The sequence below is a fragment of the Gadus morhua genome, chromosome 7 (genome assembly GCF_902167405.1).
Source record: "Gadus morhua chromosome 7, gadMor3.0, whole genome shotgun sequence".
Lineage (NCBI taxonomy): Eukaryota > Metazoa > Chordata > Actinopteri > Gadiformes > Gadidae > Gadus > Gadus morhua.
In genome coordinates this window covers 28,321,921-28,346,579 of record NC_044054.1, presented here as the reverse complement: position 1 = coordinate 28,346,579, position 24,659 = coordinate 28,321,921, and the positions used below count along the sequence as shown (strand labels likewise).

Sequence of the window (24,659 nt, the reverse complement as noted above, 5' to 3'; positions counted from 1 at the left end):
TTCACCGTTCTATTGCTGAATGAAATACAATTAAGCACTGTAACTGTTCTTGGCAGCATATGTATTTCGCTTTTTGTTATTTCTTTACAACGTTTCTCTCTTTCGGAGAGTAGCAAAATCTCTTCCACGTTTTGTGTTAATTATGCGCATAATACATCAGTTATTGTTGAATCGATATCTGCTGAATAAAAGTTATGTATTTTGTGTCCAACCGCCTCTTCTTCTTTGCCTTTGACTCACTAGAATACTTTTTTTTTTACTATTAAATGACCATTAAAGTATTAAATTACAGACCATACATTAGGACTATTTAGTCAATTAAATGGTATCAGCTCGTTACCTATATGTATTACCGCACCGAGCACATCACACCACTCTACACTGACATCTAGTGTACGGACTAGAGCAGCGCAACGTTGACGGCAGCCTGGTGGGCTACGCCCACCGTTTGACGTCACGGCCGAAGCGGAAGCAGAAGCGCACGCAGAAGCGCGGCCGAGCCCTCCAGCAGAGGAAACAACCAAACCACGATCGCTATCACGGTCGTTCTCCACCATGGCGGCTGTGCATAGTTTGCGGGTGTCCGTAAAGTCCGACTGTGGCTCTGAGCACTCCGACTCCGGCTCGGACTCCAGCTCGGATAGAGATGCCCGCGAGTCGGAACCGATGGAGGTAGAGGAGGGGGAACTGGATACGGACGACATCACCGTTAACCGATCTTTGAAAGAACTGATACCGGTGAGTGCCCGCCTAGGCCCGGGTCTCACCCCACACTGCAGTGTTTCCATGGCGGTCATGGAAGGCGCTTGCTAACGGTGACCAATCACTTGGTGCATGGTCTCCTGGTAGCTTTATATTATAAATATGATAGTATTTTAGACACACAATTGACACAAATAACCTGCGAACTAACGACGGTATGACGAAACGCTGTTTTGTTTGCTGGCCAACAATCGCGTCACAGGTTGTGTTTGGGGACTTGTTGAAGTGTAGTTTAGCAATAAAGTATTTCATTGAAAGCTGTGCCTGTATTTGGCTCTGCATTTGTTTTTTTGTTTTGCTATGTTTTGATTTTTGTGGATTAAAAAATGCATGTTTACCTCCGGGCACTAGACCAATGTTATTAAGTCCTACCATTCATTGACGAATAGAGCATACTGCACCCACCAGCTGTGCACGGCACTAACCATATACAATATATATATATTTATAATATTGTGCATTGAAAATACATGTGTGTTTGTATACATATATACAGCATGCAATGCAATAAAATTTTGACCCGAAATTATGATTATCATTATTCATAGTGTTATCAATTGAGTACTATTATCAATCAGTTTTAGTGATTTAAAAGAATTGTAGTATAGTATACATTGAGTATTAAACTCATATAAATGACACACTATATTGCTAATCTCATGGTAATATTGAAACTGACTCATTGAATAGACTTCCTTTGATTTTCTTTTAAACGTGGTCATATCTAAATAAATTATTTTTTGCATTACCTTAAGGACACAACCCGACGATATGAGAACAAGGCTGGTACCTTCATCACCGGGATCGACGTCAACTCAAAGGTCTGCCTCTCTGAAACTCTGCTATATGACCGTGACCTTTACCTCAGGGGGTCTTCCCTTCTAAAACACACACATGCCGTGCAAGCACGCCGTCATGTTGTGACTGTGGTCACCAACAGAAGCATCTCATATACCTGAGCCATAGGGTCGTCATGGGAGACATAATATCGCTAAACCTTGATAACTTAAGTGTGTGTGATGAACCTGTTATGGTGAACATTATCAATCATTCTTCCCAAAATATTTGGATCTCTTGTTCCCCTTCTTTGTAAAATTTGGATCCAAATAAAAGCATTTAAGTGTGTGTGTGTGTGTGTGTGTGTGTGTGTGTGTGTGTGTGTGTGTTAACAGGAGGCGATTGAGGCAAAGGAGAAGCGTGCCCAACGGTTCCGCTTCAGTCCTGAGGTTATCCAGGGCCAGAGAAATGTGGTCCTGGACATGGAAAGCGTCATGAAAGGTGCTTTTTGGTGCTCTTAATATTTGAAATAACATTCCTTTGTTGCGTTCTTGTCTTGGAGACACTGTGATTAAAAATATGCATGTATTGCTGTTATAAAACTAGATTGTTGAAATGTATTTTATTATTGATGTGGTGCCCGGCGCCACTGGTATTTTGACCCAGTATTCAAAGAGTATTTTATGATTTAATCCCAATGCGAAGCAAATATTGCTATTTATTATGGCTGCTCTCTACGGCTTTTTCGGCCTCACTCTGTCCAGTCAGTTTTTAACTTTCAGACCCGAAACTTGAGAAGGCCTGAGTCATGTGGTTATGATGACCCGGCCAATAGTCGTTCACTGCCCATTTGATACGGCCCACAGCGGCTAATAAGATCAGGGAACAGGACTGCAAACCTGGAGCCTCATTTTAATTATCAACAGCACAGGAGATTCAGAGTTTTTTTTTTTTTATGTTGGTATTCACTTTCTTTTTTTCGCCCTAATTAATTTGAATCACACTATTCCTCTAAGCTTTTGTGATCAACAGAATAATTGTAATGCATGCTTAAATCAATACAGAATGCCTCATGTAATAAGAAAACACTAGTGATGTTTCATTTATTCACAACATTGCGTTTTAGGATATTGTTGTTGTCACAAATGATCATGTTCTAAAGCGTTCAATCCCTGTGGTTCTAAAGCATTCCCTCTTTGGTTCTAAAGCGTTCCCTCTGTAGTTCTAAGGCGTTCCCTCTGGTTCTCAAGCGTTCCCTCTATGGTTCCCAAGCGTTCCCTCTGGTTCTCAAGCGTTCCCTCTATGGTTCCCAAGCGTTCCATCTCTGGTTCTAAAGCGTTCCACCTCTGTGGTTCCATAGCGTTCCATCCCTGGTTCTAAAGCGTTCTCTCTGTGGTTCTAAGGTGTTCCACTCTGGTTCTCAAGCGTTCCCTCTATGGTTCTAAAGCGTTCCCTCTGTGGTTCTAAGGCGTTCCACCTCTGTGGTTCCAAAGCGTTCCATCCCTGGTTCTAAAGCGTTCTCTCTGTGGTTCTAAAGCGTTCTCTCTTGGTTCTAAAGCGTTCTCTCTTTGGTTCTAAAGCGTTCCCTCTGGTTCTAAGGCGTTCCACCTCTGGGGTTCTGAAGCGTTCTCTCTGGGGTTCTAAAGCGTTCTCTCTGGGGTTCTAAAGTGTTATCTCTGTGGTTCTAAAGCGTTCCCTCTGTGGTTCTTCCCTGTCCTGTCACCAGCCATCCCCACAGCGCGCCTGGAAGCCATCTACATGATCGGTGTGGACGACATGAGCACACAGGACATCTTCGGTTACTTCAGAGAATACCCACCAGCCCACATCGAGTGGATCGATGACACCTCCTGTGAGACCCCACACACACACACACACACACACACACACACACACACACACACACACACACACACACACACACACACACACACACACACACGCGATAGAAAGAGCGGAAGTACCGTGTCTGTTGAAAATGCACTGATTTGAAGCAGTAATGTAATCTCTTTTTTTGGTAGTCTTTGTCGGTCGACTTTCAAATGGCTCTTCAAAGTGTTATCACCCGGGAGAAATTACAGAAGCTGTTATCCGTTTCACATTATCGCTTGGGCCGTGAATAATAGTCTAGCCTTCGTTTTTCTGGGCCCATGACTCATGGCCCATGTGACTTTAAGTCAGTGTGCGGCGACACCGCAACAACCTCTCACCCGGTGTTTCCACGGTGTTCCAGGTAACGTCGTCTGGCTTGATGACGTCACCTCCTTCCGGGTGCTAATAAACACCAGCGTCATGCCTGACCCGGAGGCGGTTGCCACGGAAACAGAGGCAGAAGCGCAGTCCGACAAACCAGCCCAGACACAGAGCAAAGGTGAGGCAAACATTTGTCCAAATTACTATATTAGTATTTTTGAGGCTCTCGCAATCAGTTTTATTACTTTGTGGTGAGGAGAAGAACTGTACTTTGTGCCTATGACAATATTATTATCATTGACATCAGCCTAGCTTGGTTTCAGTAGGTAGCCTAATCAAAGGTTAGAGCTAAAGTAAACGATGCCGTGTAATGTGTGTGAGGCTCTATTGTATTTTGTGCGGAAACTGAAGGGTTCCGCATTATGCTATTATTATTTGAGTAGGCATGAACAGGCATAACATCTCTCTCTGTAGCCAATTCAAATGATTTCTTCCCCCCACATTTCAGGGGTTAAGAGCCCTGGTGCCGGTGAAGCCGAGGAAGAGGAGGTGGGTGAAGAGGAGGAAGGCGAGGTCAACGAAGGGGAGAAGGCGCCTGTAAAGGTCGACAGCGTGGAGGTCCCTGGAGAGCCGGAGAAGAAAACCGAAGTTGTGGACCGGCAGGTAACCAGGCGGAGCATCTCATCTCTTAAACGAACGGCTGACTTGCATGAACCGATGCCATCGGCACCATCCTGTCGTTTTCGGATCGCATGATGAATCTGCTGCCACTGATCTTGAAAACAAGAGCATCCGTTCAAGTGTGTGTGTGCCCTCTTCAGGTCGACCAGTTGTCTGAAGACGAGAGGGAGTCACTGCTGAGGAACGACCTGCGGCCCGCCACCAAGCCCTTCAAAGGAAACAAACTCCTGCTGCGCATCGCCACACATGGTGAGTAGCACACGCGCACACACGCACATACGCAATTCATGCATTTTAGTGTCAAACGATCAAGTTTTTCGATTTTTATGTTATTTATTTTTTTATTTAATGTTTTGTAGAAAGGGGCAAATGAGCTGGATACATATCTGTACATTATTTTCGATTGGAACATTTTCTTTTTGACCATTTTGTGTATTTTTTTAAGGTGAAATTTCAAAGTTCTCAGTTACAACGTTTTTTTTGGGAGAGACATGCTGAATAAATACAACATGTTTTCAAACTCAAAAATAATAATTTGAATAATGGTAATTTCAATATTGACCAAAATATTCGTGATTATGATTTTTTCCATAATCGAGCAGCCCTAATGAAACAATGGCATCTGGTGCGAGGAGAGCGACGGTAACGTTAACATTGAGTTGTCAGCCGGAGCCACCAGAGCTGTAGTCTTGACTCCCTACGGCGTTGCTCTGCCTAGAAGCACATGTTCCTCAAGCGCTGTCTTCCTGGTTTGGTTCCCAGATGACAAGAAGGAACTGGGTGCTGCCAGGAGGAGCCGCTACTACATGAAGTACGGTAACCCCAACTACGGTGGGATGAAGGGAATCCTCAGCAACTCCTGGTAAATACAGTAGCATCCACGAATACATCGTTAAATGTATTTTCGTATGCATCTTGTTTCAACATTGAACATAATGGCAGATCTTGGATACGTACATAAGCATCCCATGGCATAAATGCAATCAACCAATAATATCACTTGTATGACTTTCCACCATTGTTGTTCTGAAGGAAGAGGAGGTTCCACACGCGTCGGATTCAGCGGGACGTTATTAAAAGTAAGAAGCATATTATCAGGGACAGCATGGGACACACCCTGCCTAACACACACACACACACACACACTCCAGTAGGAGTCCCATGGAGCCCTGGAGAATCACGTCAAACGTGCATGCATCAGTGTCAAAGACAAACCCCAAAACCGCATGGAGGCTGCACAAACTCCCTTCTTCTGTACCAGACCGTCTTTCAGCATCGCGGGCAATTATAAACGTTGGATAATTGGAACAGACTTGAAATTATTAATCTATTTTAAAATGCTTTAATATTAATCTGAAATCGGAAACCAAATTTGCCGTTAAGAGACAAAGACCTTGCGTTGTCTGATCCTGGCATCAGCCGACGGGGGTTAACCCTTCCCCGCTATGACTCCTCCGCCGCTACTAGCTGACCTGGTCAACCTTCCAGAGGAGCCCATCAAGGAGGAGGAAGAGGAGGAGGAGGAGGAGGAGGACGACCTGGTGGGCGAGGAGGACATGGAGGCCGACGACAGGGTGGTGGAGTACCGCGACCGGGCCTGCGGCCGGGCGGGGCCGGCGGCAGGGGGGGGAGGGGTGCGGGCGCGGATCGGCGTGCGCAGGGGATCCCCGGCGGCGGTGGCGGCGGCGGCGGGGGGCTCGTCGGACTCCGACGAGATGGACTACGACCTGGAGCTGAAGATGATCTCCACGCCGTCGCCCAAGAAGAGCATGAAGATGACCATGTACGCGGACGAGCTGGAGACGGAGCTGAAGACCATCCGGTGAGCCCCTTTAGTTTGGTTCGGTCGATTTTCCTTTTCAAGGTACAACCGGAAACGGCAAGAGACCTTGAGTAAGGATGATCACGGTCAAGTGAGGAAGGTATTCCCATTGTGTTCTTCTTGCAAAGCTTGGTAGCAATGAAATAAAACTGCCAGAACCTAGGGCTGGGCGATTAATCGAATTTTGATCGCGATTTCGATTTTAGCGTTAAAATGAGCACAAAATTAACATAATTTAGTTTTTCGTTTTTCTTTTATATTTATTTTTTATTACATGTTTTATAGAAAGGGCAGAACAGCTGGATACATATCTGAATATTATTTTAGATTGGAACATTTTCTTTTGGCCATTTGTATTTTTTTGACCATTGTGTATTTTTTTAAAGTGAAATTTTAAAGTTCTCAGTAACAAAGGTTTTTTTGGAGAGAGACATGCTGAATAAATGCAACATGTTTTCAAACTCAAAAATAATCGTTTGAATAATCGTGATTTTAATATTGACCAAAATAATCGTGATTATGATTTGCCCCATAATCGGGCAGCCCTACCAGAACCAGTAACTCTTTAAACAGAAATCGTACAGCACTAGAACTGGTAAAACCCATGGAACTTGTGGATACAGACACCATTTTTGTGGGACACTATTCTTCAGCCATTCTTTTAATTTGCTTCTGGTGCAGTGGTTTTGAGCTGCCGAGGGCAGTCTGTTCTACTCCATAGCCCCACAAAACAGAAAGATGTCCCCCACTATGTTGGTCCCTCATCATCTCTGCCAGAGTTAGACATGCCTGGTTTTAGTTATGTGTCAAGGGATTAGAAGGAAGGGTTGCCTTGCTAGAATCTTGGTGTTCTTTTTTTAAAAGATATTATAGTGCAACTTTGTCATCGATCTCTTTTAGTGTTTCTTATTCTCTTGCTTCCCGTGTATGTGTGCGTGTTTAACGTAATCTTATGCCCTGTTTGCTTCTTTCCGTTGTGTCAAAGACACTCTGTGAGCAGCGACAGCGGGTCCGGGAGCAGTGTGCAGAACCGCATCGGCGACGGCGGCGGCGCTCTGAGCGAAATCAAAGTGCCGTCCGTCAGCAAGGTGACGGACGTCCGGCAGCTCCTGGAGGAGAAGAGGCAGGGCCACAGAGCCCCGGCACGCCAGACGTCCCCAGGGAAGATGGGTAAGACCGGACCTTCATATCACTGCCTTAAGGGGGACTGCTGTCTAGATGAACGACGAAGGGGCTAAGGTGTGTGTGTGTGTGTGTGTGTGTGTGTGTGTGTGTGTGTGTGTGTGTGTGTGTGTGTGTGTGTGTGTGTGTGTGTGTGTGTGTGTGTGTGTGTGTGTGTGTGTGTGTGTGTGTGTGTGTGTGTGTGTCCCCAGATGTGAGGCAGCGTCTGGGGAAGAGGCGTCGCTCTCCATCCCCGGTCTCCCCGAGAGACTCCCCGCCCTCACGAGAGCCGGTCAGAGACATCCACAGCAGGCTGGGCATCACCGGCCCGGACGCCAGGGCGCGGTTCTCCACGTCGCCCAAAGACAGGAAAAATAGTAAGAAAATATTGACCTTAAATGATTTGTTTAACCCGATTTCATTTTTGTCTTCACTGCACTTTCTTCCCTCACTTACTTTCTATTTCCCTCACTCTCTAATTCCCTATTTTTCTGATTCTCTTTCTGCATGCACAAATTCACTTACCTTAATCGTCACTCATTCTCCATCGCCTCCCCTTTCCCCAGGTCGTCTCTGGAGCAGGCTTGGCCCGTCACAAGCAGGCCCCCGGGACAAAGCCAAGGACGACGAAGAGGAGGAAGAGAAGGAAGAGAAGAAGGAAGGAGGCAGGAGCAGCAGCAGCAGCAGCAGCAGCAGAAGAAAGAGCAGCAGCAGCAGCAGCAGCAGCAGACGAGAGGGCACCGGCGTGTTCAGCTCCTCCCGGCTGGGCTCCCTGCCGGACGATGATGGCGGCGGCGGGAGCAGAAGTTCCAGGCGGAGCAGTGGCAACGGGGGGCGGAAGGCCCCTGCCGCCAGGGAGCCAGGCGAGCCTGAAGAGGAGGACGACCAGGCCCTGCAGCAGGTGTGGGGCGCCCTGATCAAGCAGAAGCAGGACCACAGGGGCAAGAAGAGCCGCCTGGAGAACCTGCCCTCGCTGCAGATCGAGATCAGCCGCGACAGCGACAGCCAGGGCTCCGATTCTGACTCATGAAGGGTGGGCGGGGAAGGAGGGTAAAAGACGGAATCTCTGTTATTTACACGTTTTTGTTTCTGTCTGCTTTTGTTTTTACTTTTGATAAAAATCTGTCAACTTTTATTGCGACGCATCCTAAAAACGCCCCCCACGATCCCAGCCAGTGGAGCTGGACGCTGTGTTACTCTCTGCTGGGCACAGGCCGCCCCAGACGGCCTCACCCGCTGACACCCATCGTCACGAGAATTCTCTCGAGGGTTGAAGCGTCACCCCAGTGCCTCTGGCCACCCAAACATGTGCATTATTCCCTGGCTCTCCTTGTAGCGTCATTGACAGACCTCACCATGCAGTGAATACAACCCCCGAACCCTAAAAGTGTTACGCAACAAAACCACACAAGCAGTCCCATCCCATTTTGTCCTTTCGGTGGTGTGTCCCTTTGTCCGATCGCAGCTCTCTAGCGTAGGGCCTTCTCTATTGTCTGTTGGAGTCGGGCGCATTGGGTGGAGTGCGAAATGGTTTTACTAGCGTTTTCGTCGTACTAAACGTACTAGCAGTCGTTTCATCCACTTACATTCCTGCTTAAGAGACGTGTGGCGGTGTAACAGATACTGGACTCGTGGAGCTCATGGATAAGTGTCTGTAAATAAAACATTAGAAAGACGTGTAGGGGTATACTGTAAATGAAAGATGAAAACAAAACAAGACCCATGTTGACGACTTTGTATTTTATTCACGCCATGTTGGGAGGTCAGGGCCTTGCCTTCGTAACAGTTCTGGCCATAAATATCGAGATATGATTTACAGTTAACCAAACTAACCCTGATTGTATTGGATTCCATAATTCTTTATCTTTTTTCTGTCCCATTTATTTTAAGTTGCATTTGGTGTTCTAATGAAAAAGATGCCCATCAGACTATTCATCTGCTATTTGGTATTACGGTAGCTTGGATTTCTATAACGCTAGTTAGGTTTAGGATTCTAATGGAGGATCTAAATGCATTTGTATTTATTACTCCCAATAAGTACTAGCAGTGTAAACATGTGCATACCTACGTATGTAGAGAAGACAACAACAACAAGAATCATCAGTGATGATTTTGTATTTGTTTAGTTTATGCTGTTGGCCATTTTGAGTTTTTATATCATTCCACATGGGATAGCCTTTATTCCGCATTGATATTTACTAATGGCCAAAACAAGAACAACAAAGTGTCCATCTTTATCAGAACATTTCTACAGTACACAAAGCAAGATGCATCTAAAAGCTGTTGGAAGACGTGCTTGCAGGTGGTATGAAAGACAAGACATAGGTCTGTGTTTGGTATCCAATGTATCGTATCTGTCTTTCTCTGTTCTGACATACTGACAGACTTTATTATCACCAGAAATAAAAAGTTGTCTTTTTCTAATGGTGGCTTACTTATCTTCATTTCTTTTTACACTTATAGGTAATTAAGCACAATTCACATGGGCTGTCCCATGATGTCTTATGAGATTATTAAACAAGTCAACACAATTATGCAGTTTATCAGTTTGGCTCTGGAACGATCTTCCGCTCTCTCTGCGTTCGATGGAGTCTGTTGACTCCTTCAAAAAGCAACTAAAGACCTATTTGTTTGCTCATGCTTTTGCTTAGCTGTCTTGGGGCTGCTATGTTTGTCACCTAGTTGTCTTGGCCTTTTAAACTTAAATTTGTATGTACTTCTTAACTGTGTATTGTTATTGTTTTTGTTTTAACTGTGAAGCGCTTTGTGACCCTGGTCTGTGAAAGGCGCTGTACAAATAAAGCTTACTTACTTACTTAATTACTTAAACTAAGACAAACTGAAAAGTTTGCTGATGCCACATTTTATAACAGGAGTAAGAAGGAACTTTCAGTTTTTTGTAGACCTACACAAAAACAATATTTTTTTACAAGAAATATGAACAGTGTTAAAATACTAAACAATGAGAAGAAATATGCTCTTGAAAAACATTTAGCCAATCAAAACAGCAATTCAATATCTGGGCGTGATTAAGAAAACACATTGGATGTTGTAAAGTTATGAGTGGTGGTTAACATGACGTAGGGGAACTATTGGCTTGCAACAGATCATTTCAATTAGCTCACATAGTTAATGTTTTTGCTGAATGGATCTTTTCCGGCTCTTCGAGGGCCAGTTGCCCTACCCTAATTATTGTTGTAAGCAAACAAACGCCTGGCTCCGAGGTCATAAATGGCAGCAACAAGTCTGAGCCACCTCTCATCATTACATGCCAGAAGAGGAAGCAGTGTAACGCGAGCGCATACCAAAAGATAATCTCCAATCCAGATCTGGCCAATATCCTCAGTCTTATTAGGATATGGGTCATGCCTAAGCCCTTGCCCCCTTTGTCCTCATTTGTATATCCTGTATTGGAACACATTGTTGAGAGATAGTATTCAGGTGAGAAAAAAAACAACAGGTAACTAAACGTTAGCACTATTATAGAATGTAAGCACGTTGTGTATAGCTGCATAATAATGTAACCTGCAAATGAACTACACTGGCATTCAAATATTTATGCATAGTGTTTTGAGTAACCAGGACTGACATGGAAAGTATTCAGAGTTGGAATAGAATTACACAATCCCTTCAAATGTTTTGAAATGTTTTCTCGTTGCCCCACTTTGGAAGAAACAATCACAAAAAGGCCCCTAACCAGGCCCCTAGCTCCGAATCATTGTGAAAACAGGCACACAAACAGACACACACACACACACACACACACACACACACACACACACACACACACACACACACACACACACACACACACACACACACACACACACACACACACACCATACTCCTGGTTGGTTCGAGGTGAGGGAGTTCAATGGAGAGGTGAGTCCCTCTAACATCTCAATTTCGAGTTAGGGGAAGAAACGGCGGCCTGTACTGGCCTATACTCCACCCGTTCACCTTTGACCACATTAGAATTCATTTTTAGCCGCCACTCTCATGCTTATGCTAGCCTGTGTTGCTTAGCGACCATTTTGCTGTCTTGAATAACTATTTTGCATTATGATTTGTTTGGAATAAAGTATCACGTATGTTTCTAAGTGTTTGTTTTGTGAAACACAATTAAGGTAGTCAACGGGGGGTTACCAACGCCCCCTAGCTGTTCTACAATCACTACGCAAAGACAATCCTCAACTGGTTGGTTCCAAAGGTTATTCGTTGTTTAGGTTACAGAACCCTTTGTACAATATTACGCAATATGTCGCATTTGATTGGTTGACGTGTTCAGTGGTTAAAGTTTGTGCCAATGAACACAGTGAACCCGCCCACCAGCCCTCCCAACCAGCCAATCGTTGGGTACGTTCGTCACGCGAAAAATAAAGACATTTGCGTGACGTAACACCATGCTAGCTTCAGTCGCCATCTTCTCTTCACAAAGCCGTACAGCTCGCAATCTGCGTCGTGTATATATCCCGTGAAAGATACGTTTTGACACGGAAATAAGAAAGAATAAGCTAGCTCAATGTGTTCATGGACTGCTTAGTGATCCATGGTCCGCGTACCGGTGCGTGTCCGTTAGATTTTCCCCGTCCGCGAAACTCAAAGATGGGTGACGACGACGCGGCGAGGGAAGACGCCCGCCGAGAGTACCAGTCGTCGCTCGAAGACCTAACTTTCAACAGCAAGCCCCACATCAACATGCTGACCATCCTGGCCGAGGAGAACCTACACTTCGCCAAGGATATCGTCGCAATTATTGAAGCACAAATCAGCAAGGTTTTTATAAATATAGAATTTTCCAATTTAAGCTGTCCTTTTTTAAACATAGGTCTATGGTGCGAGGCCCGTCTGCTGGTAAACATGGCGGACGCTCCACGACATGTCAACCCGCTCTCCTTGTGGTCGAAACTAGCTCACGTTAGACACATCTTTTTAGACTAATGGCAGCTGTGGTTGCTTCTGTCAATTTTGTAGATCAGAAACACGTTAATAGCGATGTAAACAGCGCTTGGATCCACGCGGCCTCTTGGCGTACGTTAGTGCTTTAGTTACGAAGGCCGCCTTTTTTAGAAAGAGTCCTCGCTTTGTGTTCAAGTAGAAACCACGTAGTCTTGTGGTTGATCCACACCACTATTTGCGCACACACTTTTGTGTGTATATATTTATATTCGAATAAATTGACGTCAAAACCTACAGCGTAGTAGTGAGCGAGGTCACCACCTTGTGATACAAAGGGAGAGTGTAGTGGCTACTATTGAGGTCAAACGTTGATTATTAACGATGAGTTAAACGTATTTTAGTGGTGGTTGAGTGACTCAGTTTATCAGAACAGTCTAGGAGGCCAAAAACTAATCCCCACCGCCGTAGGTTATTTACTTACCAACTAACAATTAATAGATTAATAATAACGTATTTAGGGCCAGGGAATAGCGTTGCTGTGTACTCACGTCGAGTCCGTTGTCATAACATGTTTATGCCAGCTTTCCCCCCTCGATAATTTGAGGTCCCTCCTATGAGAGTTGTCACAGTCAGCACATAGCTTCAGTGTAGTCGTGCGTTTTGACACCTGGCAAATTATACACCATACAGGCAACATGCATATAACTGCCTTAATTTAATCCCTGAATTTATTGAAATGTCAATGAATGGTTAAAAAAAATAAGTTGTTGTAATAAAAAATATGAACTGTGCTTTTTGTCATTTTTTATTTCCCAGTGTATTTATTGGTATGACTCTGGTTCCATTTCTTGTCTGGTATACACCTTTCAATGGTCAGAATCACTGGATTTGGTCCCTTTTGTTGTGGTCATGTGGTTTTAAAACAAACATGAAGTACAATACTGGTCAGGACAATGCCAACTGCTACATTATCAAGTACTCTTGATAATAGTGTCACCAACCTTGAGTTTACTGCAGTTTGTTGCCTATGCACTTAAACCCCTTTTAAAAATCCCTAATACCTTTTTTCTAATGGGTCGTTTCTTTTCTTTCATTTTTTTTTTTTGAGATACATGATGCTTAAAAAAGGAATGGAACAATGCCATTCATTGGCTAATTAACTAAAATTGTAAGGTACAAAGAGGGATTCCGGTTGGAAGCCCTCTTTGGAGGTAACCTCAAAAAATATATCTTAAAAGACTCGACGACGACGCAGAATCATTTTTTATCCCCCAATTTTATACCGAAGAAGTCAACTGGATTTTTTTTTTCCCTGCTGTTTTTTGTGGACATTTTCAAAGTGTGGATATTTTTTGGAGGCCAGAGTTCCGGACATTTAATTTTTTTTAAAATGCGAGATTGCCTGCCTTCTCTTTTGCAAGAAGAGATGTTTTGTTTTTCATTAAAATCTCCCGGTAACAAAATTCCCTGAACGTTAAATATGTATTGCCCCTTTTCATGACCTTTTATTTTTTTCTGAAGGTCTTATTCTTGACCTCAACGCGGAACCAAGCAGTGAACTTTTCCCCCTGATGCTGTGTATTTGGATTACTATTTTATTTCTTTTTTTTTTTACCTTTCTAATTGGGTGTGGATGAAGGATGATCTAGCCCCCCCCCACCCCACAGTTGATTCACCATAAAGCAGCCCATTCTTATTGTCTGTACCGTAGCATTAGTGATAGTACTTATTACTCATAGCATTGTACTGAAATGTTGTTTTTACCTGTTTTTCTAAACTTGTGAGTTTTCTATTGCTCCAGGCACCATCGTCCGAGAAGCTTCCAGTTTTGTACTTAGTGGATTCCATAGTGAAGAACGTTGGAGGAGAATACCTTGCAGTGTTTGCTAAAAACCTAGTCACTTCATTTATATGTGTCTTTGAAAAGGTACACACTGAATTCCCTTCGTTTGCTTAAGCACAAAGTGATCTAGATGTCTGCTTCTGCCTTCCTGATCACTGTTGCTTGCTTATGTGTAGACTCTTGCATTCTGCTTAATGTATCGTTTTTACTAATAAAAAGAGCAATGGGAGGGTTTAATGTATTACTATTGCACTTAAACACATGCATTGAACATTGTAAAAACCATGTCTGGCACTAAAACCCTGTATTCCTTAACCCAAATACACTTAAAATGCATCACCACTGATATGTTAATTAAAATTCCTACTTAGTGTCAACTATTTACTTTGTGCTGTGATTGTAGTTGCAAATGTTTCCTGAGCGCTGTGGACCAAGTTATGTCCTCTCTTTGTAGGTGGATGAGAACATTAGAAAAAGTCTGTTCAAGTTGCGCTCGACGTGGGACGATGTATTCCCGTTGCCAAAGCTATATGCTCTGGACATCCGGGTCAACTCTCAGGACACTGCCTGGCCAGTCAAACCTCTGCCAGCCAAACATCTGCCAGCCAGCATTCATGTCAACCCAAAGTTTTTAAAGCAGGTGTGTAAAGACACTCAAAATTCATGTCAACTATTCTAACCCTCTGTACCTTTTTATGGAATGCTAAAGTAAGTAACAATAGGCAGAGGTCTATGCCTCTTGCGGAAAATGATTCTAACATTTCACATGACAATTTTGGAACACGAGCTGACCACCATGGAAACGGGCACCCATTTTTATTTGTATTGATCCAACACTTGAGGTATCCTGAACGGGACACTTTGCCTGGTTGGACTTTGCGTGTGTGCTGACTTGTCTTGAACCCGCCTCTCCAGGCCGAGGATGCCGCGCCGAGGCCCAAAACGCCCCAGCCGCTGCCTGCTCCTGTGGTGGCGGCTCCAGCCCCGGCCGCCCCTGCCGTCAGCGAGGCCAGCCTGACTCAGGAGCAGCTCATCCGGCAGCAGCTGCTGGCCAAGCAGAAACAGTTACTGGAGCTGCAGCAGAAGAAGATTGAGCTGGAGCTCGAACAGACCAAAGCCCAGCTGGTAGGGTTGGAGATACAGATGGTGGCTCTAGGCAACTGCCAAGTAGAGATTGTCTTGCTTCACATCGAACGTCTTTGTCGTGGTTTTCCGTGATCTAAAGTATTTTCTTGTTGCTGTGTCGTCAGGCTGGGGGGTTTGTCCTGACTCCCGCGGTTCCCCAGCCCTCTGTTCCGGCGGTTTGCAACACAGTGCCAAAGGCGACCATCCAGCCCTCCCCCGCCGTCCGACCGTGGACCGCTCCTAACCCCGTCGAGGTCAAGCCACCCACCAGAGACCCCCGGTTAAACCGATGCGGACCCCCCGCGTCAAAAGAACACTCGACTGTGAATAAAGACGGCAACGGTCCGTCTCTCACGCCAGAGAAACGACATGCGGAGAAGTCCAGCAAGGGGGAAAAGATGAGGATGCCTAAAAAAGGCACACCGGAGGAAAAGCCCAAGTCTCCCTCAAAGTCTCCCTCTCCGATGCCCAAGGGCGTGCCGGGCAGGGGCAAGCACTCTGAGGCCGATGGCCCCAAGACTCCAGAGACGGGCAAGAAGGATCCCAGGCTGCAAAAGCGTCCGCGTGAAAAGCCCGGCGAGGACGACCAAAAAGAGAAGAAGAGATTCGGCGAAAAGAAGGAGAAAGAGGAGAACCCGCGGGTGTTGGATCCCACACGGTCCGCCAAGAGCAAGCTGCCAAACGGCTCCCTGAGCAAGCACGAGATGGTCGACTCCACGGACGCGTCCGACTTCAAGAGCGGCGGCAACGCGCGCACCAACGCTAGGAAGCGCACGCGCTCCCGGTCTCGCTCCTCCTCGCCCAAGAGGAAGGACAGGAGGTCACCGAAGGGCAGGGCCAGGAGCACCTCCTCCTCCCCGAGCCCCGCACACAAAGCGTTCAAGCCGAGGAGGTCCCACACGGCGGAGGCCCTGCACGGCAAGCCTGGCCGAGAGGACCGCGCGCCGCCCAAAAAGAGCCCGTCGGACCCCAAGAGGGGCAAGAGGCCGCCGGAGGAGAGGCACAGCGAGGGCAGGGAGTCCCACTCCCCGCGGGTCCACATGGAGGCCAAGGAGAACGCTCACCGCTCGTGGAGCGGCTGGGAGGAGAACAAACAGTGAGTAACGGGAATATGGGTGCATCTCCCGCTCTCGATGTATTGCCTATTGTTGTTGTGGTGGTGTTTGTTTTTTTTCCCGTTTGTTTGATTGTATGTATTCCTTTCTTATTTGTAAAGCGTCTTTTGAGTATTTAGAAAAGCGCTATAAAAAAACTATTATTATTAATATTATCTTTCCTGACAGGAAATCTACGTTGAGCCATGATGTGACTTAATAGTAGGGACAGGGATCTGCCAAGATGCCTGTGTATTGGTATTCTGTATTATATATGGATTCTGTTTTGTCGGTGATGTTATCTTTAACACGGTTTAACACCGAGGTTCGGGTTCTACATATCTGCCGTTTTTTAAATCGAGGACAAACAAAACAACGTAGGTTATGCAAATCGACACTAAAGCAGTGGTTCTGAAGCCCACTTTGGGACGAGGAACGCCGCAATCCCAACCAGAATTTCATGGCATGATTATGAAAAACGTCAGGCGTACCATTAACAGGATATAATATACACTGGGTTATTGTACATTCGCAATATTTCACACAACTTAAAAAAATTACTCGCACTTGATAGGTCCTGCTTCATAGAGTTTAGTCTCGGTTCAACGGTTAAGTGTTCTCGTCGTGCCTCACAGCAACCAGAAGCCTTCGGAGGAGCCTCACGGTAAGCCGGGCCCCCAGCGCCACAAGCCGTACAACAGCTCCCGGCCCCCCACGCCGCGGGCCCCCAAACACCGCCTCAGTGTGGACGCCAACATCCAGATACCGGAGGCCCTCAACTCGGCCAGCAAAGGAGACCTGCTCAGGAGGGTGAGTCTGAGACGCAACCCCGTCGTCCCGACGTGTGCTCTGCGTTCGACACGTTTCTGTAGACCTGTGGTGAGAAGGGTGTTTTTAATTTACCGGGTCTCCACTCACGCGACCCACAGGCCACCAAGAGATTCGAGAGCAAAGAGATCAGCCACGATGAGTTCCTCGCCGTGGCCCACCAGATCAACCAGCTCTTCCAGTACCAGGAGGAGAAGCTGCAGCGCTCCGACTCCTGGGAGGCCCCCAATGAGGACGTCTCCGGCCCCCACGGCCAGTTCCCCTCCAAGAAGAAGCCCCTGCTGTCCACACCCGGGTCCCCGCGGGGCCGGGCCCGCGACCCCATGGACGACGCCGAGCTCACGTACTACGAGCACAAGTCCAAGCTGCGGCGGACCCGCGTCAACCGCCGGCCCCCCGGCGGAGACGACTGGGACGGGGACATGGGCTCCGAGGACGGAGACTTCGAGGGGCCGATGTTGGAGGGGGGACCCGGGACCCTGGCGCGGAAGTATAGCCGCTCGCCCCCGATTCGACCAGGTAGGTTCAGGCCTGGTTCAGGCCCGTTGCGCTCGGTTCAGATTGGGTGTTGCGCTCGGTTCAGATTGGGTGTTGCGCTCGGTTCAGATTGGGTGTTGCCCTCCGTTCAGATTGTGTGTCGCTCTGTTCAGACTGTGTTGTACCCTGAGGGTAGGGCTGGGCGATTATTCGAATTTTGATTGATTTCGATTTTAGCGTCAAACTACTCAAAATTAACATAATCGAGTTTCTTTTTATATATATATAAATTTTTTTACATGTTTTATTGAAAGGGAAGAACATCTGAATACATATCTGTATATCATTTAAGATTCGAACATTTTCTCTTTGACCATTTGGTGGATTTTTTTAAGTCCTCAGTTAAAACGTTTTTTTTGGGAGGGATGCTGAATAAATACAACATGTTTTCAAACTCAAAAATAATCGTTTCAATAATCGTGATTATGATTTTTCTCATAATCGAGCAGCCCTACTCTGAGGTCGTGGTTGCTAGTGGTTACAGACTAGGGTTGACTCTAAGGACAAACCGGGCCTTGGGGCCCCAGGCATTTGGAGATTGCTCGGTGATATTAATGTAGTGTTTGCACTCCTAGGGGAGAGACGCAGCAAAGAGCGAGACGAGCCGCTCCCTCCTCCTCCGCAGCCGCCGGCCCCCATGATCGAGGAGTACAACCACGGCAAGGAGTTCCCCCCGCTCAAGGCCCTGCCCGGCCTGCGCTTCAGGAGGAGAGCAGACCCCCGGGACTCCAGTAAGTCCCACTCTTGGTTCTGTTGATAACGGGGTCTCCCCGGGGTTGGTCTGTCTGACCTGACGGAGGATGGCCAGCGTGGAGACGTAATTAGGGCTGAACGATTAACCGAATTCAAACCGACATCGCGATGTAATGGAACGCGATATGCAAATCGCAAAGGCTGCAATGTGTTTGTTACTTTTACAGACTGGAGATCAGCAAGTATTTATTTTTTCTTTTACCATTCGATAGTTAATGATGTTAAAATATCAATTCATGCATCAATTCATCTCAACATATAGGTCTGGCCTAAAGGAAAGGGCAGTTTAAATGTTGACTGCCACCAACGTTGTGTTGGTCATACTATAGAAGGATTTATTGCTTGTTTTAATGAATAATACAGAACGTAAGGAAAGGAGCTTAAGCCCTCGCATTATTGATCGAATTAATCACGTCTTGATTATGTCCCAAAATCGTTCGGCCAAAGATGCAATCATTAGGAGGACGTTGGGTTCGATAAAGCGCTCTGCTCAGCCCTTGTTCACTTTGTCGTTGTAGGCGAGCGAGAGTGGAACTCCCCGCTCACCGAGCGGCAGCGGGAAGAGCACAAGAGCGGCTACGACGCCCCCGCCCGGAAGTTCGCCCCCCACCTGGACCCCCGCAGGCCTGAGCGCCTCCCCGCCTCCTCCACGGTGGTCCTCAGGAACTGCCCCAGCCCGGCGGGGGCCGAGGCACCGGCGCGGCCCCTCCCGGCTCCGGCGTTCGAGCGCGAGCGCCTCTCGCCCCTCCCCCAGGCGGAGCCGGTGGGGTCGAGCCCCGTGCCCCGCTTCGAGAGCCCCAACAGCGTGCACTCGGACGACGGGCCGCTCCTCCTGGACCCGGCCGCCGCCCACCTCCCCCGCCACCCTGCCCCTCCCCCCAGGCCCATCCTGAAGCCCCTCCCCCCGGGTGGACCCCTCGCCGTGGCCCGCCAGCACGCCGCCTCCCCGGGACACACGCCTCCCCACGACGGGGGCTACCACGCCCCGCGGTACGACGGCCCGATGAAGGGCCCCCCCAGGCCCCAACCCGCCGGCCCCCACCCGCCGGGGCGCTACGACGGGCCCCCTCGACCGGGTCGCTACGACGACCCCGGGCGCTACGACGAGCCCGGCTGTTACGACGGCCGCTTCGAGAGCGGGGGGCCCCTGCCGCACAACATGGGGGAGCGGTTTGACGGACAGGGTCGCTACGACGGCCCGCCCGGCCCCCACGGCCCGATGAGAGGAGGGGGAGGAGGGGAGGGCATGGGCCGGTTCGACGGGCCGCCGCGTCCGCAGGGCCCCGGCCGCTTTGACGGCCCCATGGGTCCGCACCCCCAGGGGAGGTTCGACGGGCAGGGGCCCATGCCGCACTTTGACGGGCCGCAGAGGTTCGACGGCATGGGACCGGGCGGCGGCGGCGGCGGCCCCGGGCCCATGGGCTTCCAGCAGCGGCCCCAGATGCGTTTCGACGGGCCCCAGAACCAGATGGGCCCCATGCGCTTCGACGGGCCCGGCCAGATGCGCTTCGACGGGCCCGGGCCGATGTACGACCAGGGACACCCCCGCTTCGACGGTCCGCAGAGGTTCGGCCCCCAGATGCAGCCCCAGCTGAGGCCCGTGGGGCCCCAAGGGTGCGACAGCGCGGGCCCCCAGCAGCAGAACTTCAACATGGCCAACCACTGCTTCCCCGACGGGCCGCAGTTCCCCGGCGGGCCGATCCCCTTCCCGGCCCAGCAGGGCCTGCCCCAGGGCGGGGGGAACTTCAACATGCAGCCGGGGCCCTTCAACCAGGCCGGCGGGCCCCAGTTCTACAACCCCGCGGGCCCCGCTGGCAACATGCACCAGCCGGTAAGACCTTTGTGCTCTAATCCAGGTGCTCGCCGATATAGGGTGTACAGTCGCGATATATCACCGATTTCATTTAGTGTTTAGTAATTTTTTTCCAGGCATGATTTACAGACGGTTCAATAAATTTTCCTTTTTTTTAATTGAGCTAGTAAGATTTGTTATCATCATTGTGTAATTTTTATGATGTAAATTGAGGGAGCAAAAGCAGTACCGGCTCCAAATATCGGCCTCAAGAAAATCGGTATCGGTCATCGGCTACTAGTGCACACCGTGGGTGTATGAGGAGGCCTGACGTGCAGCAGAGTGCTTGTGTTTCTCCGTGGGTTTGACCGACCGTCTCGCCCGTTCTGCAGGGGAACATGATGTCCGCTCAGCCCTTCCACCCCCAGACCCCAGGGCCTTTCGGCCAGCCCGGCGCCCAGTTCGGCGCCCCGGAGAGCCACTTTGGCCAGGTGGACGTCAACGACCTCCTGTCCAAACTCATCTCCACCGGCATCATCGCCGGCGCCGCCCCCGTACAGCCGGAAGATAGCAAAGCGGCTGGGAAAGGTGAGCGCCTCGACATGTCTGTGTCTGTCTGTCTCACCACACTCCACACGGTAGCGCAGTCATACCGCAAGTCAGAACTGGGCTCTAATACGGACTCGCGCGTCAATTTAAGACGGCCATCGTTTTGGCCAGAGCTACGAACGACATACATTTTAACAGCACAGATAGCGTATGTTTTGTGGTATACTCACAGCTAGAGCCCCGACTAAGTTGCTTGAGGGTGGTGTGCGTGTGTGTGTGCGCGCGTGTGGGACGGTAGATTGTTATCCACACCTTTTTTTTCGCTGTGTTGCTGAGGTGATTGTGTCCTTCTTCCAGAGCTTCCTCCTGTGCCTCCAGTGGCCCCAGGGCCCGAGGAGGAAGAGGAAGATGAGCAGGAGATCGATGACGACGTCCCAGACCTCACCGGCTTCCTCATCGACACCATGAAACAGTGAGTGCTTCCACTTTGTTCTCCCCGCTGCGCGTACCACATGGCACAGGGGAGCTGTTCTCGTGTGGAGGGGGAGACCATGGTTCTGGGTAGGCTGTTGGTTGGAGAGCAGGGTATCAGGGATGTCTGCTGGATGTAGAGAGCTTTCTCTAGGGAGGTCGATGGTGATTAAGCTAGAGTAGGTGATTTATTTTAGAAGCTGTCGCTGAACTCTCTAGTTCTCGGCTTGATACTTTCAAAACCTTGCTTGGGCGGCACACCCTGGATGTGTTCAAGCCTGTACGGGTTCTCTTCCCCCACAGGCGCTATGAGAGCGTGGTGACGAAGCTCTTCACGGGCATCCAGTGCTACTCCTGCGGCATGCGCTTCACCTCCTCCCAGACGGACGTCTACGCCGACCACCTGGACTGGCACTACCGGCTGAACCGCTCGGAGAAGGACGTCAGCCGCAAGGTCACCCACCGCCGGTGGTACTACACGCTGACGGTACGGAGGGCCGCGCACAGGAACACACGCACGCACACAAACTGACTCGCCAACGCACGCACACACACGAACGAGCACACACAGGAACGCACGCACACAAACTGACTCACCAACGCACACACACACACGAACGAGCACACACAGGAACACACGCACACAAACTGACTCACCAACGCACACACACACACGAACGAGCACACACAGGGACACAAGAACACAGACACACAAACTAACTTATCAACGTACACGCACACACACGAGGGAACACGGACACGGGGGTACACGGACACGGGGGTACACGGACACGGGGGTACACGGACACTGGGGGTACACGGACACTGGGGGTACACGGACACACACACTGGTCTGAATCAAGATCGAGCCCCAACGCGGGCGTCGAGGTGCATGAGTAAAGCTCTCCCGCTGGCGTCCTCAGGACTGGATCGAGTTCGAGGAGATCGCGGACCTGGAGGAGCGAGCCAAGAGCCTGTTCTTTGAGAAGGTGAACGAGGAGGTGGTCCAGAAGACCCAGGAGGCCGCCAAAGAGCACGAGTACCGGAGCGTCCGGGCCACGGCCGACGTGGTCGGAGAGGTGAGACGGCAGGGGGGGAAACGCTTATGCGGTTTCGCCTCATGGGAAGTGTCGTGGTCACGTTGTGTAGACCGACCTGTGTCTTTCTGACTGGGTGCGTTTCTTTTTATTTCATGTCCAGTCGTGTGAGATCTGCCAGGAGGCGTTTGAGATGTACTGGGAGGAAGAGGAGGAGGAGTGGCACCTGAGAGACGCCCTCCGCGTGGAGGGGAAGGTAAAACCAGCGCTCCACCATCTAACTGTTGAAGGTGAACCTCCTTGTTTGGGTGACCTTGTCATGAAATGCATTTTGATGATTTTTTTCTTTCTTTCTTTCGCAGACATATCATCCTTCGTGTTTCGAGGATTACAAGAATGTAAGTAACCTTTAAGGGATAATTATCCCTAACGATCCAATATTCGAAAATCAGTTTGACGGGTTTATTTGCATGAATAATGATTGAATAATGATTACATGTCTAGTAATTAAAGTCATTAGGGTTATGTTCTCACTGATGATTAAAGCTTTGTGGGTGGGAAAGTCAAACTTTTCGTTGGGCCGGTGTTTCATTTTTCAAACCAGTTTGGAAACGAGTCAAATACCTTCTCATACCGGTAATTATGTGGTACATAGTTGAACATAATGAGTTGAGGCAACACACACCCACACACAACACAAGGTAGATGAAGATAACGGTTCGAGTCGTTATGTATGACATCACTGTGTAGCACTGTATCTAAACATATTATTTGCATATATACGTTGCCCATTTCTAAAGTACTAAGTTATGCTGAGCAATGGGATACAGTTCCATTTGCCAGAACGTCTCATAATGCCAAATGCCGGTACGCTTGGTTTACATAAACTTAAACGGTATCAACTCGTCCACCACACACGTAAAACCAGTAACCGCCCAACCTTAAGAACCCACTGGCCAACTCGCCCAGGATACGACAGGACGTGCGCATTTTAACAAAGAACGAGTTACCCACGGTTGATATATGCCAACCCCCGTTGACACCGCTGCCCCCTCCTTCCGTCCGACAGACGTCCTCGTTCCTGGACACCACCCCGTCCCCCAACAAGGTTCTCACCGAGCACCCCCTCAGTGCCTTCATAAAGACGGAGCCCGGGGAGGAAGACGAGGCTGGCACTTCCTGCGCGGTCTCGTCCGTCAAGCAGGAACCGGAGGCTGAAGGCGGCGGCGGTGAGGTTGACGATGTGAAAGCGGAGGCTCCGACTATGACGGAGGATGTCACTCCGAGTGCGGTTTCGTAGGAAGTGCGTCGGGGAAGTCCTCGGTTCGACATTACACACTGCTGCTGTTTCTCAGTCTCTCTTTTTCTTTTTTTATAAGGAAAGATATTTTTTTATTCACCGCTGAGGCTGGGCCTTCAGATCGCCGTCATTTGAATACATTTTTGTATTTGGATTCCACCTGTCAAATTTCAGGTTCAAATCTGTGAACTGCGAAGTTTATTGTAGGAATTTTGTTTTTTTGGGAGAAGGGGGGCTTGTGGGGGGGGGGGGGGGGGGTTCGAAATGTATGTACAGAATTTTATTTATGAATTAAAATATTTTTTTGGTATTTGTGTTGATGTTGATTTCACGTTAAATGGTAAATGGTGGTATTCATGGTAAATGAATACACAGAAAAACTCAGATGGACATTTTTCCCACATGGTGTAGTTTTGCAGAGGCAAAATAATAAAAATCGCAGTCTGTATTTTTTTTTGTGGACCACAGCTGAAATGTATTTAAGTAAAAAATTAACGTCTACGTAAAATTTATGGTAAGAATATACTGCATTGATCTTGCAGTGGTTTAAGTTCAGTATTGGGATTCAGTGGTTTCTACAATTAAACACGTTTTGTCATGTTTAACAGTCGTAAGATGACAGTGGATGATTATTTTTTTGCAGAGGTTTGACAACTAATTATTTTTGGCCTGATCCGTTTTTTCTTATCTAATAAAGCAAGTCTGAAAAGTAGATCTTTGTGTGAACAGTGATTGGTGTGGTGTTGGGTTTTCCTTGTTAGCTATGCTATAGTCAATAAAGGTTTGATGTATTAAATGCTGGTATTCTGGGTTTTCTTTGCGTACTGATGTTTCTTTTTTTCCGGCAACTGAGTGACTTTACATTTGAGCAAATTGGTGAGCACACTTAACCAGGTTGGCATTTCACAATATTAACGGTTAATACTCTGCTAAATAAACTGCTTAAAATTTAAATTAGGCTGCAAATAAAAAGTTGCATATGGTTTATTCATTCAATTCATTAAACTTCATGGAATTTTAAATCAAAGAAAGAAA

At 48.1% G+C, this 24,659-nt stretch overlaps 3 protein-coding genes across 8 annotated transcripts in view; all 3 read left to right on the top strand.

Annotated features, from left to right (window-relative positions):
• Positions 1-211, top strand: part of LOC115546700 (rap1 GTPase-activating protein 2) — a 47,534-nt gene extending 47,323 nt beyond the window's left edge. For all 5 annotated transcript variants that reach the window (XM_030360390.1, XM_030360389.1, XM_030360393.1 and 2 more), the window contains one exon: positions 1-211. This exon is cut by the window's left edge and continues 2,454 nt beyond it. The gene's annotated coding sequence lies outside the window, so the exon portion shown is untranslated.
• Positions 212-471: 260 nt separating this feature from the next.
• On the top strand, positions 472-9,820 carry ncbp3 (nuclear cap binding subunit 3). 2 transcript variants are annotated; one of them, XM_030360388.1, is made up of 13 exons: positions 472-738; positions 1,518-1,583; positions 1,935-2,040; positions 3,266-3,391; positions 3,773-3,910; positions 4,241-4,395; positions 4,554-4,662; positions 5,176-5,275; positions 5,446-5,492; positions 5,902-6,235; positions 7,221-7,405; positions 7,609-7,773; positions 7,963-9,820. In XM_030360388.1, exons 1-13 carry the CDS (start codon positions 556-558, stop codon positions 8,424-8,426), a joined length of 2,178 nt encoding a protein of 725 aa, XP_030216248.1. In that variant the 5' UTR covers positions 472-555; the 3' UTR covers positions 8,427-9,820. The 2 variants fall into 2 exon arrangements, with proteins under 2 accessions (XP_030216248.1, XP_030216247.1); XM_030360387.1 differs by having other exon boundaries at positions 5,881-6,235.
• A 1,976-nt stretch (positions 9,821-11,796) lies between these two features.
• Positions 11,797-24,420, top strand: pcf11 (PCF11 cleavage and polyadenylation factor subunit). The gene is made up of 16 exons (XM_030360384.1): positions 11,797-12,172; positions 14,097-14,222; positions 14,593-14,778; positions 15,054-15,263; positions 15,389-16,359; positions 16,993-17,167; positions 17,287-17,704; positions 18,298-18,453; positions 18,994-20,306; positions 20,660-20,855; positions 21,174-21,288; positions 21,591-21,774; positions 22,211-22,366; positions 22,488-22,580; positions 22,687-22,722; positions 23,394-24,420. Exons 1-16 carry the CDS (start codon positions 11,927-11,929, stop codon positions 23,622-23,624), a joined length of 4,812 nt encoding a protein of 1,603 aa, XP_030216244.1. The 5' UTR covers positions 11,797-11,926; the 3' UTR covers positions 23,625-24,420.
• Positions 24,421-24,659: the final 239 nt, after the last annotated feature.

Coding starts and splice junctions, on each gene's coding strand:
- ncbp3 (XM_030360387.1), top strand. CDS start 556: ATGGCGGCTGTGCATAGTTTGCGGGTGTCCGTAAAGTCCGACTGTGGC. Junction 3,911..4,240: donor AGCCCAGACACAGAGCAAAG/GTGAGGCAAACA, acceptor CCCACATTTCAG/GGGTTAAGAGCCCTGGTGCC. Junction 4,396..4,553: donor CCGAAGTTGTGGACCGGCAG/GTAACCAGGCGG, acceptor TGCCCTCTTCAG/GTCGACCAGTTGTCTGAAGA.
- pcf11 (XM_030360384.1), top strand. CDS start 11,927: ATGGACTGCTTAGTGATCCATGGTCCGCGTACCGGTGCGTGTCCGTTA. Junction 14,779..15,053: donor ACCCAAAGTTTTTAAAGCAG/GTGTGTAAAGAC, acceptor CCGCCTCTCCAG/GCCGAGGATGCCGCGCCGAG. Junction 21,289..21,590: donor CTCATCGACACCATGAAACA/GTGAGTGCTTCC, acceptor CTTCCCCCACAG/GCGCTATGAGAGCGTGGTGA.